Source organism: Schistocerca americana, chromosome 5, assembly GCF_021461395.2.
Source record: "Schistocerca americana isolate TAMUIC-IGC-003095 chromosome 5, iqSchAmer2.1, whole genome shotgun sequence".
Classification (NCBI taxonomy): Eukaryota; Metazoa; Arthropoda; class Insecta; order Orthoptera; family Acrididae; genus Schistocerca; species Schistocerca americana.
In genome coordinates, this window is record NC_060123.1 from 653460448 (window position 1) to 653478911 (window position 18464).

General features: G+C 43.5%; 1 protein-coding gene across 1 annotated transcript in view; it reads right to left on the reverse strand.

The window, feature by feature from the left end:
* LOC124615806 (junctophilin-1) overlaps positions 1-18464 on the reverse strand; it is an 873471-nt gene that overhangs the window by 299929 nt on the left and 555078 nt on the right. Inside the window, exon 3 of the mRNA XM_047143946.1 lies at positions 2707-3008. Coding sequence (XP_046999902.1) covers positions 2707-3008 — 302 coding nt within the window. The remainder of the gene's footprint in view (positions 1-2706; positions 3009-18464) is intronic.

Here is an 18464-nt window from a genome sequence, read left to right on the forward strand (position 1 = left end):
TAGGATTTGAAAATCGTGTTAACTTCTGTGCATGGAACATTAAGACAGGATACTCCAGCTGTATGACGTATCTTGTTAAATGAGGAAGCCACATTTACCGATCATGGCCAAACATACCGCATAACAATGCACTGTTGGTCTGTTGACAATGCCCATTGGCTTCGTCGGGTGGAACGTCAGCGTGCACGGAGTGTAAACATGTGGTATGGGACAGGCAACCATCAGCTCATACGCCCGTTTTCCATAGACGGACTACCGAACGTGCACACGTATCCCAGCCTCCTAACAGGGCTGCTGGAAAACGTTCCTCTGCAGACAAGGACGACGCAATCACACCAAAATGATGACTGTCCAACCTACAGCGCACGAAGTACTTCACGAACTGTTTCCATAGCTTGGATTGGACGCAGAGGGCCTGTACCTTGACCGGGTTTGACGCCTGTAGACTTTTTCCTGTGGAGAAAGCTGAAAGACGCTGTCTACAAAGGACATACCAACTACACCCGGTTATGTGCAACGACGTAAAACTGAGTCCTGCTCTGACATCTCCGCTGAAATGCTAGCACGTATGCTGCAGTCGTTCCATACCAATCTGGAAGCGTGTATTTCCGCTGCCGGTGGTCATTTTGAACACACACTGTGATGGTCAATTGCCTCGTTACTGATCAGAATCCACATAACTAGTGTATGTACTTGTTTTGTTCTTTAGCGTGTGCTACCACAGGTATTGGACAAGAGTCGGTGTGGGAACTTTTCAAAATACGATATCTCTTAAACGACTCGCACTAGAATTCCGCAAAAAAAGCACCACTAGCATTCTAATTTACCTTACTTTCAGACCGTTAATGTCAATAAGCATTAGTGGACATTAATACGGGGTATGTCCGCCCTTCGGCTTTATGACGGCTTGATCCATATAGCAAAGACTATCAATGAGTTGTCTGAATGTGTGTGGAGGGATGGTGGCCTTTTCTTGCCCGACAGCCGTAACCAGAGAAGGTTCTGATGTCAAACGTCGAGGACTGGAGTGAAGTCAACTTATTAACTCATACCAAAGGTGTTCCGTTGGGTTCAGGTCAATTTCACGAATGTTATTCTCAACGAACAACTGCCTCATGGATGTTGTCTTATGACAGGTTGGGTTGTAATGCTCATACAGTCATCCTCTCCAAACTGTTCCTCTATCGTACGGAATAAACAGTAAAGTGTTTACATCCTTCAGAGGAACTGTTCGAACATTGTACCCCATTCCTTTTTATCTCCCGATGCATAGTCATTGTGGTAGCTGGACTGCTGGTAGCACTTAGAAAATCGCTTGAAATCAGCGGAAGATTTTCAATCTTCACAATGCTCAAAGGTCGCTGTCTGCCAGTACACGACGTCTGCGTGATCTAGGTAGAGTTGTAGTTGTTCCTTCTCATGTCCACGTCACAATCAGATGACAGTCGACTTGGGCAGCCTTATATGGGGTGATAAGCCCCTCATGGATTTCTTATTCTTATTTGGGTAAGATCTAGTGACTAGACCATGTTCTATATGTGGTGTCTGTTCTTTCGGATTGTCATGAGTCAGGATTCAAATCTGGGTATCTTGCTCACTTGTCAGATGCGCTGACCACTATGCTATCTGAACACAGTCGTCGTCACAACCACACGGTTGCTCACCTCCCATCGGATCCAAATCTCAACTTACACCACACACCGTTGATGTAGTGCCCCTGCTCATTAGCGTTATCACTCGCGGCATCTCGCCGATTCTCATGAGCTTACGAGCTTGGCGTGCATCTGCACTGAAGCGATCACTGGCTGTCATCTCCTGAATTTATATATATAGTGTGTACTCTTTCGGTCATGACTGAAAGAATAGACACAATTTTGATACTGCAGCTACTACGAATCAAAACATAAAGGAATTAAAGACATTAGCAGCCAGTGGGCACCGATTTTTATTAATAGTGACAGTCGAAAATGTGTGCTGGACTGGGATTCGAAAGCGGGTCTCCTGCTTACTTGGTAGATGCGCTGACTGCTGTGCCATCTGGACACTGTGGTTACGACAACCGATGGACTACCCAAGCATGCCTCTTGTCAGATCCGAATTTTCAACTCATACCACACACTACAGATGTAGTGCCTCTGCTCATTAGCATCACTACTCGCTGCATCTTTCCTTTGTGTCTTGATCCATAGTGGGTGCAGATTCAGAGTGGTATATCTTCTGTAAGAGATGTTCCAGAGGACGGATACGACATATGTAATTAAGGCGATGACGGCCAATGGCCCCTTCAGTGCAGATTCACACCAAGCTCGAGCTCTTACGAGAATCGGCGAGATGCCACAAGGAATGAGATGAGACTAACGAGCAGAGGCACTGCATCGCTAGAGTGTGATATAGCTGAGCATTTTGGTCTTACGGGAAGCGTGCTAGAGTAGTGTGTGCGGTTGTGGTAACCACTGTGTCAGGATGGCGTAATAGTCAGCACATGTGCCTAATAAGCAGGAGACTCGGGTTCGAACCCAGGTCCGGTATAAATTTTCAGCTTGCCCCATTGTTATAAATCAATGGCCACTGGCAGCTAATGTCTTCCTTTGTGTCTTCAGTCTACGTTCGTCGAAGTCAGTGAGTTCTTGTGAACACCCCACTCTGCTGCTGCTGCTGCTGCTAACTGCTCTCCCTCTATTGGTGAGGGTCAGCAGAGGCGCTTACCGAGATGACCTTGCGCAGGCCCTTGGAGGACTTGTCGGTGAGCGAGCCGCGGCGCGCCGGCTGGTCGTCGGAGCGCGCCTTCAGCACGAAGCCGCCGCGCGAGTCGTCGAGGCGGCGGTCTCGCTCCGCCGCCGCCGCCGCCGCCACGTCCGCCGCCGCCGGCTCCGACGAGCGCAGCGACGTCATGGAGGCGCGCACGGCGCGCGAGCCCGGCCGGTAGTGCGACGCCAGGCCGAACGGCGCCGACGCGCGCACCCCGTAGCCGTGGCGCATGCCGCGCAGCCACTGCCCCTGGTACGTGCCTGCCGGCAAAACACCGCTCGTCAGCAAACACGGTGCAACGGCGCCACCACTGGTCGCTTATGCGCACACACACACACACACACACATATACACACACACATACCGAGCGTAGTCATAAAGCTTTAATCGTCACCTCGAAAGAACAAAAACTGCATAGTTAAGTTTTCATTTGTCTACAGTCATGGTACACGCTGAAATCCCCGCGTTACCGTTATTTATACTGCCTAGAGTTGGGCTCCGCCGAAACTATGGGTCAGTAGTTTCGGTACATTACATACTTGACGTAGTGAATAGCAGTGTTACCGGTAGTACTGGTAGCATTCGTAGGAAAAGAAGCATAAATGAAATGTGTAAGAGAGAAAGGGAACCGACGACAAGTTTTGTCTGTTCGCTTGTTTGTTTGTTTGTTTGTTTTAGCCCTAATTAGAACCGTACATCATTCAGTGTTACTCTACTAGAAGTTAGTTGATCGACTAACTTCCGCCCCTTTATGTATCCAAAAAATTACTTTTGATGCAAGTACAGTTCACATATACAAATATACAAAATATCAATAATTATTGTTGCTATTTTGTACTCAATAGAGCGTTCTTCATAATGATCAAAGGCAAGAGTTTCCTATTTTATTGATAAATGCGAAAGTCCTGTATGAATAACAGAAACATGTTTTAAGGGGGGTAGGAGCAGGAGAGGCATCTCAGGACATTTTAATTTCCAGTGTCTACACTTTTACAAATAAATTCATAAAACTTTGTCAGCATCACCAGGAAGGTGATTTTTTCACTTACTAATGGCTGCATTTGTTGCTATAGGTACACTTATCTTCATAAGTTAGAGAGATTCTTCGATGAATTTTGCACAGCATACATACTATACTTATAGGTGTATGAAACTCTAGAATTTATTTAATTTATGAAAAAACGAATGAGCTGTTATATTTCAAACTTCATGATTAGAAAAAACACAAATTTTATAGTTATTTACCTCAATGTTAGCCACAGTTTTTAATAGATTTGGAAAATTTTAGAGTTTCATACACCTTTAAGTATGGTTTGTACGCTGTGAAAAATTCATCGAAGGGTCTCTCTTACTTATGAAGAAAAGTGTACCTATAGCAATAAATGCTGCCATTAATAAGTGAAAAAATGATGAAATTTCACATGTAAAAAAAAATTATTTCGTTATTATTTTCGAAGTTCCACTGCTAAGAGTGTGAATTCTGAATCCTTCCTGGTCATGCTGACAAAGTTTTATGAATTTAAGTATAGACAGTGGAAATTAAAATGTCCTGTGGTGCCTCTCCTGCTCCAAGTCGGCCCGTTTGACGTCCTACCCCCCTTGAATATATTCGTCGACGTATTGAAGCGATGTCTGCTATATTTTTGTTTTGCGTGTTTTCATTTTACCAGTTTCTTTTTCTGGGGGGGGGGGGGGGGTTGTATTTTGTAGCGCTATATGATAAATCTGTAACATCTCTCTGTTTCACGTTTCAAATCAACAATTCTCGAATAAAAGCTGACTTTAACCGTAACAGTTTCATTATTTCTATGAATGCTCTTTATTTGTAAGTAGTGCACAAGAGGATAATTATGTAGAACAAAAACATTCCCTAGTTTACCAGGCCCTTTATATCGTCACTCAGTTCCTAGACGGTTCACCACTCCCAAAATTTAAGGAGTCGAGTAAGACACTGATCACTTACAGAAAGAAAGAGATCGTTATTATGTAACGCCCGATAGGTATGCAACACACCTAACATACAGGTAATGGAGGTGCGACCTTAATACACCACAGCTGCTAGCAAAACAACGCTTACTTACGATAGTCTACCGTAGTCCACAATAGTTCTACGACTCTATTAGCACCGCTCCGCTAGAGAAGGAAAAACAAAGTGGCGCAGTCCACTGATAAATGAGTTTTTTTTTTTACAACTCAACAACAATCCACGCTAGTTGGTGGATGTCCACGACAGCAATATACCATTCTACGACACATTGGTTGCGTGTCTCAAACACTTCCATTCAGGGCAAGCAAGTCTGAACGGCGACGAACGAAACAGATGTCCATTTCACTGTGAAGAACCGGGAATCACAATGGGAGTAGAGGCCCTAGTGGTCAAATAGCCGCGTATCAAAATCGAGGCGATATTGTAAAAAGAGGAAATCAGTTATGGGCCAGTCTCCAATATCTTGCACGACATTTTGAAGATAACAAACCGTTGATTCCGTGACAGCTCACACCCATGAATAAAGCCCGCCGAACCGAGGCATCAGTGAAATGTTGCAACTGTGTCCATGTAACTTCCTTAGTGCTAGGTGTTTCACTAAGGCCCCGAGGGAAAGGAGCAGAGCAAACAGTGGAAACATGTGGATTCAACAACCCCGAAAAACGTCAAGATCAAACAGTCATTGGGCAACGTGAAGCTCTTCTTTTTTGTGGGGACGTCTCCCATGGAATTTAAAGGTCACATACTACCGCAGTTTCTGACAAAGTTGTGGTTGGCTATCGCAGTAAGCTGTCCAACGGGGTGATCTTGCTTCAGGAAAACGCCCCAGCTTGCTCTGCACAGGACACGGTCCAGATGCTCCTGCCAAATGAATATCAAACTTTTCCTCACCCGCCGTACACTCGAGCGAAACACCCAGTGACAACATCCTCTTCCTCGCCTGAACAAATCGCTGCGGGGAGGTATTTCCAAAAAGACGACGAGGTGATTTTCCAGAAAGACGACGAGCTGATATTCCAGGGGCACATATCGTGAACAGTCAAAACGCAGCCTTCCACACTCAGTATTCTGCCAAGTTATCGACCTTTTGGAAAAATATTTAGAACCCTAGAGTGAATACGTAGAGGAGGACTAATTGCATCACTATGTTTCATGACGGCAGCATGATTTTTTTCTCGGTCATAAACAGAACTTTATGACTAGCCCACGTATCCGTAGCAACACTCGCAATTTACGCAGTTTCATCAGAACCAACATAGTAACAAAGTTTTCTTTTCTTAAATAATATACAATTTCGGTATATGTGAATAACGTGTTAATGTTGATGATGCAAAAAGGACTATTGTCACACAAAAAACTCCTCACCTATAGCTGCACAATAAATGTTACTAAATTTATTTCCTCAGGGAGAAAATTCGTGACTTTTCTGAGTTGAACTCTATATAAACACCCTGCTTCCAAAAAGTTACGGAAATTATTTTATTCCTGACGTATAAGCGACTTCATCGCAGCAACTACGATGACAGCTTGAACTAAAAACTGTAAACCACAAATGTGCATTCGACCAGTCTATTGTGAAGAGGCAGTGTTAACTGGTCAACGTTCGATTTGCCACAAGTAGCAATGAAACAACGCAGTGATCATCACCAAGTGTTGAAGATATTATCCACAATTTTTCGAAGAAGAGAAAAGTATGTGCACACTTTATCCCGCATATCTTGACTTCCGAACAAAAGAACGATCTGTGTACGCCAGCAGCGATTTTACTGAAATGAAAAAGTGGACACTTACTTTTTAATGAGACTCCGTCAAATTGCATTCAGATTTGTTGTAATATCCGGAAAGGTGGAGACAAAATGCGATCTTTATGTGAAGGCTTTAACTAACGCTTAATATAACGAAACACGAAACTGTCTGCTTTCCGAAGAGTTAAAATAATAGGGAACTTAAGTCCTCTGGTAGCGTTATTTTTATTATTTTTAGGTGTTATATGCACATAGGAAAATAAGTAAGTGATACACGGTTATAAACTGTTTTATCTTCGGCTGCAGAAAACCGTATTTTATTAAGCCACTGAAAGATGGCGTTTTCTAGATGCCTACTAATAATAATATACGTGAGTTGACCGTTCCCGTGGGTAAATTTCATGGGGTAAAGAAACCATTGTTCTACGTATTAATTGTCTAACGAAGTTGTCTGTTACGTTCTTCTCTGCCGACTTCCAAAACCGTAAACCAGTTTCCGAGTATCGCTCCTGATTGGTCATATAAACACCCCAATATCGATTCTGGAAATGCGGTTCCAGCTACCGGATTTTCACTTCCAAAGTCGAATTTTTCTATGTAAACATACAACAGTGTTTGGAACGTGCTTGGGATGTGTTGCTTTTAAAAACTTTCGACTGAATTGCATGGAGTGACGTCTGGTGCAGTGAAGGAGAACTAGATACCCTAAACTCAACATGAATTTGTCTGCCTCTAATATCTAAGTGAAGAGTCTAGACAAAACCTCTTCAGACTTTGACATGTAAACGTAACAGCGAGAAATGTACGATTTCCGAAATTTGGTTTTCGTCTCTCGGAACCTGTGTCACATGTAACCGTAGTGAGTGAGTGAGTGAGTGAGTGAGAGAGAGAGGAGAGAGAGAGAGAGAGAGAGGGGGGGGGAAGTGGGGGTCGGAATCGGGCGAATGTATGTGTTTGGCAGCGAAGCATAAGTGGCAGGCGCGACCATATAACGTGCTCAGGCCTACCTCAAGATAGCAATAAAGCGTTAGGTCACGTTCATCGAGGAAGCACTTTTGGGGAGAGAATGCAGGGAGACAACAAACTAATATTTAGTTGTATTATCCGTCATCCTGTTGATTTCTTCATCTAATCCAAGACCGCCCTCATCTTGACCGTCTGTAAAGTTCTAGTCATCAAAATCAAGTACGCACTACACGATCCGAAGCGAATGGGTTTTGTATTTCACTATCATATCTGTTAAGATCAGGACATCTGGCCTTTCTGAAAGTCATGTCCACAACTGCTGAGCGGATGCGATGTATGAGCTTTGAAAACCCAGGCACTAGGTGAGCTCTGAAGGGAAGGTGCTGTGCGTGGTTTCGTGTGTTGGTTCTCTAGTTGTCGAATACGGCCTGTTACGTCCTCATCTAAGAGGAATCTGATGAATATGCGTCCGGCTTTCATCGCAACGCGACGCCGGTATTACAAGGATTCTTCCTCAAAAATTTAAGGGTCCAGAAACAATACAATTTTATAACACAGCATAAAATGTAGAAACAATGAAAATAACATGCATTCACTCCAAAAAATGATTTAATATATAAAGAAAAAAATCCCCTATTTTGAACCGACAATGAAATATTTAATTGCGTTTTCTATTCCGCTTTTAACCCGGCATTTGAAACATAGATCTCAGCGAATTTCATTTCTGTGTTGTTCATAATCGAAAACTGCGGTAAGATAATGAAATGCAAACAAATGAATTTCGATGAAATCACTTCCTTTTGTTCCCAATTTGTATTGGAAGTTGATATTGATGTATTGATCACCTCACGGCACTAAATCGCCAGGTCACAGCAGACAAACTAGTTGCAACGAAGCGACTCTCCGTATGCCAGCTGAAGCACGCATTTAAATCTTACACCTCAATTTGTACATCATACTATTCAATACCACCATTGTAGGTTTATAAACAAACTTCTCACGACTGGAAATGCGTTTCGACCCTGATCTTTATAGACATACATTATCTACACGACCCGAACAAGAACAGTTCATATACGTCGCAATCCAGAGTACAATTTTTAGTTTGCATAGACCACTGATTAGCGTACATAGTATACAAAATTGTTTGTTTGTGTTTCGTTCTGTAAAATAAAAGATACAGTGACAGAATAAAATCACACTACCGAGAAATAATTAATATAGAGTAACGAAAGTTAGGGAAAACATTTTTTCTAGGTACCACATTTAAGTGATTAACGCTGCAAGCTCACAGATTCAGGTACGCAAGAGAAAAGCCATTCGAATGTGAATACATTAATAACCTGTATAACCGCCAGAATGTTGAACGCAAGCATGTAAACGTGCATACAATGAGCCGGATATCAGTTTGTGGGATAGAGTACCGTGTCTGTTGCACTTGGTCGGTCAGCACAGAAACAATTAACGCTGGTCGTGAATGACGCTGAAGATTGTCCGATGAGGTCCCATACGGGCTCGATTGGAGACAGATCTGGTGATTGAGCAGATAAAAGAAACATGACGACACTCTGTAGAGCATGTTGGGTTATAACAGCGGTATTATCCTGTTGGAAAACACGCCCTGGGTTGCTGTTCATGAATGGCACCAGAACAGGTCGAATCACCGGACTGACGTACAGATTTGCAATCGAGAAGCGTGGGTTAACCACGAGAGTGTTCCTGCTGTGGTACGAGATAGCACCCACAGACCATAACTCCAGGTGTTACTAGGCCGCAGACAGGTTGGTTGCAGGCGCTCACCTGGCCACGTCCTAACCGACAAACGACCGTGACTGGCAACGAGGCAGAACCAGCTTATATCAGAAAACACAACAGGCCTCCACCTTGCCTACCCATGAGCTCTCGCTCGGCACCATGGAACTCGCAAATGGCGTAGATTTGGGGTCAGTGGAAAGCGCGCTTCAGGGCGTCTGGCTCGGTGCTATCCTTGAAGTATCCGATTTGTCACAGTTCGTCGTGTCACTTTCGTGGCAACTGCTACTCAAACTGCTGCTGCAGATACAGTGCGATGCACCAGAGCTACGCGCCGATCACGATGGTCTTCCCTATGTGCCACGTGGCCGTCCGATGCCGGGTCTTCTTGCGACTGAACCATCCCGAGAACACTGCAACCAGCAATCATGTTCAGTGGCTACATTTCTGCTTAGTCTGTCTGCAGTATGGCAGAAGGAACATCCAGCTTCTCGTAGCCATGTTGCATGACCTCGTTAAAACTCAGTGAGCTGTTGATCACGGCGACTTCATCCTCATAAGGCATTCTTGACTAACATCAACTCACTACGTCCCATTTCAGAGGTAACTAACGCTTAAGATCGTTACACCGTGTATTCAGAGTAAACCTGATTTGCAGCCTCATAGTGCCACTCTTACGCGACTGGGGCGAAATTACAATAGACCTAATTTTTCAGATGTAGAAACACGCCTACCAACTTTCGTGTATCTCGCACAACTCCTTCGTGGGTTGGAATTTTTTTCTCCGTGTACTTGCTCGTGCGTCGTTCATCTATATTCAAGTCTGTATGAAAGAACATAGGAATGCTGGAAACAATTACATTTCCTTACCATTAATTTTTCACGAACAGTGTATGTTTCATATGACATGTAAAATCAGAATACAGAGCACAAAGAAATATCCTGTGCACTTTGTGCCACTGCTGTTACAGCTGTCTGGCCAGGACAGTTAAGGCAAGAACACATCATTAAACCACCTCTAGTAGTGTTAATGTGCTACAAGAGGGTCAAGTACGGCGGCCCACTGATGTGGCTGCCTCATCGCGTGCTCGCTACTGGTCATAGGTCAGGATTTAAAGAAGGGAATGCTAACCGAGGACAGAACAGTCTTCCACAAGAGCTTGGGATCGCGGCCGTGCCAGGTTATGGCAGAACCAGGACAAAATCGAATCCGCTATCTGTTGCTCTTTTCCGAGTACTATTTCTCCTGGCTACCTAAATTATTCCACGGGCTGTTCTGATACGTATACAAGAAAGGTCGCAGCTAACTGTTCCACGAAAAGTCACATAGAATAATAACAACCCCATTCCCAGGAGAATCGATTTCCAGGAGAACAAGAAGAAGAAGAAGAAGAAGAAGCAGCAGGCACTCCTACCGTCAGCGCCTGTTTCTTCAGGTATTATTGCAAACAGATCAGTTTTCAAGAAAAAGGAAAACAGCTCTGAATAGCAAATTTTATGCGCTCCAAATATCGTCGTACTATGAAAGTCACCGGGACACCAGATCTATAACAAATGCGCAGACGACAACCAGTCGCGATTTATTACCTTGAAATATAATTATGTGTTTGTTCTTCTAGTGGCTTTCGATTCTCCTCGAGCGAGTATTTAGAAAAACTATTTGCTGAACAACACGCCGATCATCAGTAGAGTCTGGCGCTGCTCAAAGCAACTGATTTTAAACGGAATACGTCAAAATAAAAGAGTAAGGACCGTTTGTAATTACTTAAATTTCGAAGGGACCAGGAGCACTTCGACAACATCCATTTCTCTCTAACATGGAACTCACCATTCATAAACGTGTGTGTTCCTCTTCTGTTAGTATGGAAGTGGATTTTGGATAATACTAAGGCTGCGTTCACACTGCCGGCCGGGCGGAGCCGAGCCTGGCCGGGCCGCCGCCCGCTTTGATATCAAACACATGGTTTTGAATTGCGGTGTTCAGACTGGCGGCCGGGCCGCGCCGACACGGCGTAAGCCTCCCGGAGCCGAGCCGGCGACATCTCGAATGTTTAATATTGCCGGCGCGAGCCGACCGCAGGCGCGAGCCTGTGGAGCAGCACTACAGCTTCTGCAGTACACGCATCACACGTCTCCCTTCTGCTTTCATCACAAGTGTGACTGCACACGTCTTTTATTTTAAGATGTTACCTCACATTTCACAATCAGAGAGGAAAAATTACGTTTATTATAATGATACATGAGAAATTACTTTTATTTCATTTATTTAATCTACCGTATTTAGAATTAAATTTGTGTTCTGTTTCGAAATTTTGTCTTGAATGTTCTGCAGCACATACTAAAATGTATTATGATTCATTCTGTAATATGAATAAAATTTTTCAGGATGGTTTTTAAGTTCTTCATGTAAAGAAAAAAAACCTCCTAAATGTCTGTCGCTATTTATGGGATGAATCCATAACCTCCTAGTTCTTCTGTACTTCAAAACTCGACGAGTTACAGCAGATTCAAAACAATACGAATAAAAGAGTGAAGACATTGTGCTACACGACAGCACAGACTAGCTAAAGGCGAGCAACTGTTGACTGCAGCTGCGTTTTCTACAGACTTGCTTGTTAGCTGTCGAAGGGTGGGGATTTTTTAAAATTTATTTATTTGGCCTCCGGCAGCTGACATCCATTTAGCCAAAGAGTGGGGATTACCTTGACAGTGCAGCGCAGCCCGCCAAGGAAGAAAATAAAAAAAACAATGAAGAACAATGAAACGCACATCTGTGTCGATGTACAGTAGTTTCATTAACTCTCCATTATTTTTTCTGTCAAAGTAGACAACGAGACTACAGAATTGCGCTTCAGTTTCTGCAGTAAACGTATCACAAATCTCCAGTTTGTTTTTGTGATTAGTTTTACACCACTGATCACTTGTAATTAGTTTTTTTCTGTCCTGCATTATATGACTACATTAAACCAAGCTGTAACCGCTCGAACTCCGTGGCTTGCGGACGCGGCACTGACGCCACTGAATATCTCGCATTACTTGTGACCAGAGACAGATATCAGTGTCATTATCATTTCAAAAACTTTTTGGTACTTTTAGCTACATTTCATTCGCAACAATGTATGGTCTAAAACGGATCTAACAGTAAGCTACCCGCTACATAACTTTTTCACTACAAGATTTGTAAATAAAGTGCACAACGTTGACAAATAGCATCATTTCACAATGACTGTTAAGAAATATGAAAAGATAAATGATTCAATACGAAGCTAAGATGTTGCACTACCACGTGTACAAAAATCAGATTCTTTAGCCGCATACTTTCTTCAAAATCGGTTGGGAAGCGTTGCGAAACTAAGAAATCACGCGAAACGAAAAGTAGACTTTTTCTTTTTTCACGACGTAAGTAACGCTCTTAAGGAAAAAATGAGTTCATAAAACGATGTGGCGCAGTCTTATATACCGCTAAGAATTTTTAGAACATGAAAATCGGAAAAGTGGATTTTCCCCCATTTCGCCGACCCGGCTCGGCGCGGCGCGCAGTGTGAATGCACTACACGTCGGCCTGAGCTGGATAGGCACGAGCCGAGCCAGTACGCGTCAGCCCGGCCCGGCCCGGCCGGCAGTGTGAACGCAGCCTTAAGAGTATCAAAACGTTGACATCCATGGCTCGATTTTTAACATTTCTATTTTATACTGCTCTGATAAAAGTAATATGTAATTGGTTACTATTGCCTGCAAGAATTTTTATTATAAAAATATACAGAATACTTGGGCAACGAACCTTGACACCGAAGATCGAGTTGTGGCGGTGTCAAACCACCACAATTTTAGTTGGCTGGTTGATTTGGGGGAGAGGACGAAACATCGAGGTCGTCGGTCGCATCGGACTAGCGAAGGATGGGAAAGGAAGTCGGCCGTGCCCTTTCAAAGGATCCATCCTGGCATTTGCCTGAAGCTATTTAAGGAAATCACGGAAAACCTAAATTAGATAATTTTAGCGCACAGTTGATATCAAATAGCGCCTTCAACTACAGAATCAACCGTACCTGTTTCCTTAAAATGAGTCTGCGTAACAAATTTAGTTTAAAACCAGTTCTTTACAGCGACACATAAATTATGACAGTGATCTGTATATCTACCAGAAAATATTTTTTGTTATTATTCACTAACTCGACAGGCAGATCAGGGTAGGAGAATAAACAAACAGCTTTCAATTCCAAGCAGTTGGTATTCCAGCTTCAATTCTCACCTGCAAAGCAGATAATACCTTCAGTTTACGAACAACATCAAAATGAATTGAATTCTTTTAAGAATGGCTCATCTAGTGTGCGTAATGAGGGAGTGTAATTGGCAAAGGTCACTGAAAAACATCAAGATCGAAATTTTTGTATTTATCGTATCCATTTTTAGATCAAATACCGTGGGTGCTAGGAGGATAATGGAGAACAGTTTGCAGGGGAGACACCGATGAACATTTAGACTTCCTGCTCTCTCGTTGGCAAATTGGACACAGAACAAGTAAGTACACAGTCCCGGTTTCGATTCCACGTTGCACAGACATACCTTCTGTTCATATTGAAAATCGAATAAAACTTGTCTGATTGAGAACAGATCGGTTCCATTAGGACGCTATCCAGCAGCATAATAACGGCTGATGTGGAAGATCAGCGACGTTGTACATCGCTATCCTAAGCACTTTATCTTTGTATTTATCTATATATAATATCGTTGAGTGTCTTGTTGTTATAGTTACGCAAATAAACAGTTAAAGCGATCGGCTTGTACTTCCTTTCTTTCTCAACTCGACAGAGAAATTTTTTGGTGACGTCACCATGGAATAGGGAGCTCGAGGTTTATAACTGGACGATACAGTGACGCCATCTTGCTGCTGACAGCGGACGAAGCTGCTACAACATTTAAAAAGTATGACGCAAGTGCGCACTGTAGAGTAGGCACATTACACAACAGATTATGGACACTGGTCACTGCTCTTGCGGCTCAGAATGAAACATTCACGGCCCGCAGAGCCTGCTGCTGCCATGGTAATTCCGAAGAATGTTTGCCTATCCAAGCCGCGGGCTCCAAACGATATGCATCGAACGTGCGATTCTAAATCGATCACGCGACTGTGGTGGCGGGCGTTATGAGCATGATTATAGTGGTCACTACAGCAACGACAAAAGAAGATCTTTACTAAAATAGTTGTAATTACAAAAGAAAAGACTTACCTCATTCGTCGTCGACGTTGCCGTCGTGAAAAAATCAATTTGATGTCCATACTACGGGAAGCATTCCCTTTTTGAAGTAACATGGGTAGACTCTGCCAATGTCACGCAAGAATGTGAGTAGAGTGTCACATTTCCGACAAAAATTCAAACAATTTTCTACACTGCATAAGCATGGAATTAGATTCTTCCACGTGAGGCAATCGTCCGAATAAACGTCTACAGTACCAGGCATCCGACGCACTACCGTCATAAATCGTTTGGGTTTTCCTAGCACCTCACAAATAATTCATCATAACGCCCGCCACCACAGTCGCGTGATCGATTTACAATCGCACGTTCGGTGTATATCGTTTGCAGACCGCGACGCCGGCCGTGGTGGCCGAGCAGTTCTAGGCTCTACAGTCTGGAATCGCGCGACCGCTACGGTCGCAGGTTCGAATCCTGCCTCGGGCATGGATGTGTGTGATGTCCTTAGGTTAGTTAGGTTTAAGTAGTTGTAAGTTCTAGGGGACTGATGTGATGACCACAGCAGTTAAGTCCCATAGTGCTCAGAGCCATTTGAACCATTTTTGAGCAGACCGCGACTTCGATAGGTAAACATTCTTGGACATTACCAGAAAAACACTATAAACCGTCTTGTCTAGCCCAAAAAAGATCATATTGTTGTGCGTATTTAATTTAAAAATTTATCGTCCATTGTCGCGATAGGCAGTAGCATCTCTGTACGCCAGCGACTTGCTTCACGTAGTCAACCTTTGTCTATTTGAAATAGTGGGATATTTTGACAGTGCGCGTAGTGTTTTATTTGAAAGCTACCAACAACAACGCTTCTTGACGAGTTACAACGCTTGAAAAAGAAACGATATCTTCAAAGAAGTCCTATCATGTAACTAGTGTCCGCGATTGAAGAATTTTCAGATAACACACCGCTGGAGGATATTAAATACCGCAAGGGACGCTTGGAAGAGGAGCAGCCACTTCTACCACAGCTTGACGACAATTTACACAATCATCCCTCGAACGAGGAGTGTAACACGACCTTAGTTATTTGCAACGAGTATCTCGACAAGGCTCAACAAGCAGTTTTCCAGGCCAAAGAGTGTACTGAGAAAAATTATCTACTCCTACAGTGACAGCGTGTGCGACTTTCACAGTCTCATCTGTGGTTCATAGCCCTACGCCAATTAACGTCTATTAAGCTCGAACTATTCCTTGGAGACACTAAGATCTAGTCCGGACTACAGCGGCAGTTGTAAGCTTCATTTGGCTCGCTAACAATGCAGTTTGTTCACAAAAACGGTCGCGCGAAAAATTCCTACGTTCCCTCTATTACACAGCACATTAACTCCCTTGTCCATATGCAAGTCGTGTGGTTCTGTCTGTGGTATATTTAAATAAAAACTTCAGTATCCGTGAACATATAAGAAAAAAATAACTGAAGATACATGACCGGTTCGCTATGGACATCAATTCACCAAATCAAACAGACTCACTCCTGACGGAGAACGCAGATATATTTACATATCACGTAAAAAAGTCCCACAACCTCTTAAAAAACGTGATAGCGAAAAAAATAGATATAACAGGATTCAAATCGTATCCCGACTAAATGTCTGCACGTTAATATGGTGCCTCCATATACTACGCTAGACTGCAGTTTCGCTACAACAGAGCCGCACGGTCTGAGGCGCCTTGCCACGGTTGGAGCGGCTCTCTCTCTCCCCCCCCCCCTCCCGACGGGGGTTCGAGTCCTCCCTCGGGCATAGGTGTGTGCGTTGTCCTTTGTCCTTAGCGTACGTACGTTAGTTTAAGTTAGATTATGTAGTGTGTAAGCCTAGAGACCGATGACCTCGCCGTTTGGTCCCATAGAATCTTACTACAAATTTCTAAAGTTCGTTATAACAGATTTTGAATTTTGCTTTATAGTCTTCTACAGACTTTAACCGCCGATATGTTGTTAATTTACATTCAATTATAATACATTCTAACAAGTACGGCACGATTTTCATGAAAATTTAATAACCCGTTGCCTTAAAACGGCTTAGTCTGTCAGTGCGCGAGCTATAACGTTATAACAACAAAATACGAAAATTCTTTAACCAGCAATACGAGGTTTTCCGTAGTTTCATTACAACAAATGCTACCAATGATGATTCGTCCTCGAAACATTCAACGCGCTGGTGCTTAAAATAGCAGACGTATATGGGGTGTAAGGTATAACCCTCCGACTATGGGCTTCTATTGAACAACATAAGTACAATAAGGCGTCTTGCTTTCTGCAGGCCTCAACCTTTCTCCTTGAGACGTAGGGAGCGTTCTTGATTCCTATTGGTTTTACTTTAGGTGACACGTCGCCGAAATATCGCAGAATTTATATTGTGTTTCACGTGACGAAATACCTCCTCAAGGTGAAATAGCAGGAAGTGACGTCACAAAACTCGTAGCGAGATCCACGAGAAAGACAGTCGTGGCGCGTACGTCACAACACGTTGCACTGCAGGTCTTACGAGTGCCAGCAACCGTCTCCGGCGGGGAGCGAGTAACTATTGCAGGCGAGTTTAGTAATTCTTGATTGTGTGTTTAAATGCACGCAAGTTCTCGATAGGTCACGACAAAATTAAGACTTTTCGTGGGTACCTTTCCAACTAAATAATGACTTCCCGTGGGCCCTACACGGTGCCGAGGGTTGGCGAAGTATGGCGGACAAGCCGGCTAGTGTGATGTCTCAGGTTCGTCGCAGGGCCGTACATCTCCTTGGCCCCGACGCGTAGAGCGCCGCACGTCAGCTAATTCGTTCCGTGTGCCGACGGCTTAAGCCACTGTGCTCTCACCGCCACTGCCGCTCGACTCACCTACGTGTGATAGCCTCTGAGGTATTTCTTCTGGAACTAAGCTGCAGAATATGTAGGCCCTAAAAAATTAAATTAAAATGCCCACTTAATATTACCTCGTTCCACTTACAAGATAAAAATTTTAGTATGGCTCTAGTTCTTTCGTAATTAACTCAATTACCTGACGTAGCCCTTTGTATTGGGGTTATTGCTAAGAACTTCCCGTGAATTTCTACTTCTACAACACTAATCACTACAAAATCTTAGATTGTCGACGTATTCATATTCGCTTTTCTTCTTAATATAAGTGACAACTCCTGCTTTAGCTTGACTTGCGATCCCTGAATAACTATAAACTCCGGCGTAATGTCCATGCTCTACACAACCACGCTGAATAACTAGGCAAACGAGTCGTAGCCGGGCAGACACTTTGCCACATATGATCGATTCGTGGCAATCATTCCATCACATTGCTTGGGAATTACGATAGATCATCTATCTATCGCTGCAATCTGCGATTTGCCCACAGTCGCGACGATCTACAGAAAGATGGCGCGACCTGTCGTTGCTAGTCGCGCTCGTGTGTGTGTGTGTGTGTGTGTGTGTGTGTGGGCGATAATATCCTGCGGGAGAGTGAGCGCAATATTATCATCTGTGGCAGTTAGTTCGGCTTTCGCTGCTGCGATCGAGGACTCGAAACAAAAATATCACGTGAGAATGGCACCTACAGTAAATAAAAACACAGTCCTGTGGGTAGATCAGGAGTTCGTATCATGTCTTCGAACCTTTCGTTACGCCTATTCTCGCTGTTCTGGACCTGGTCTTCCATATGGAACTCTGTCTGATTATGTGTTGTTGCGTAAGACGATTCCGGCTTGTTGTTCCATATGGTACACATAGAAGGCGAAAGACATATTTAATGAACAAATGTCCCTTGACTGTCTCTGTATTTCGGGTCTTTAGGTTCTCATTTCCGATAACCATTCCGGAGTGGAATCTCCATCGTCAAGGTTTCCAAGATTCAGTTTGTCATGACCTGGTGTGGTGAAGGAGTCGCACCAGAGGGAGGTTACGTTGGTATATAAACAGAAAAGCACATGAGCGCTAGTAAAAACCAAAATACAGTGCTACAAAATACCTAAATAACGCTAGAATGCAGTTCAATGATAGTGTACGCCATACGATGAAAATCCTCAAGTTCTTTTCT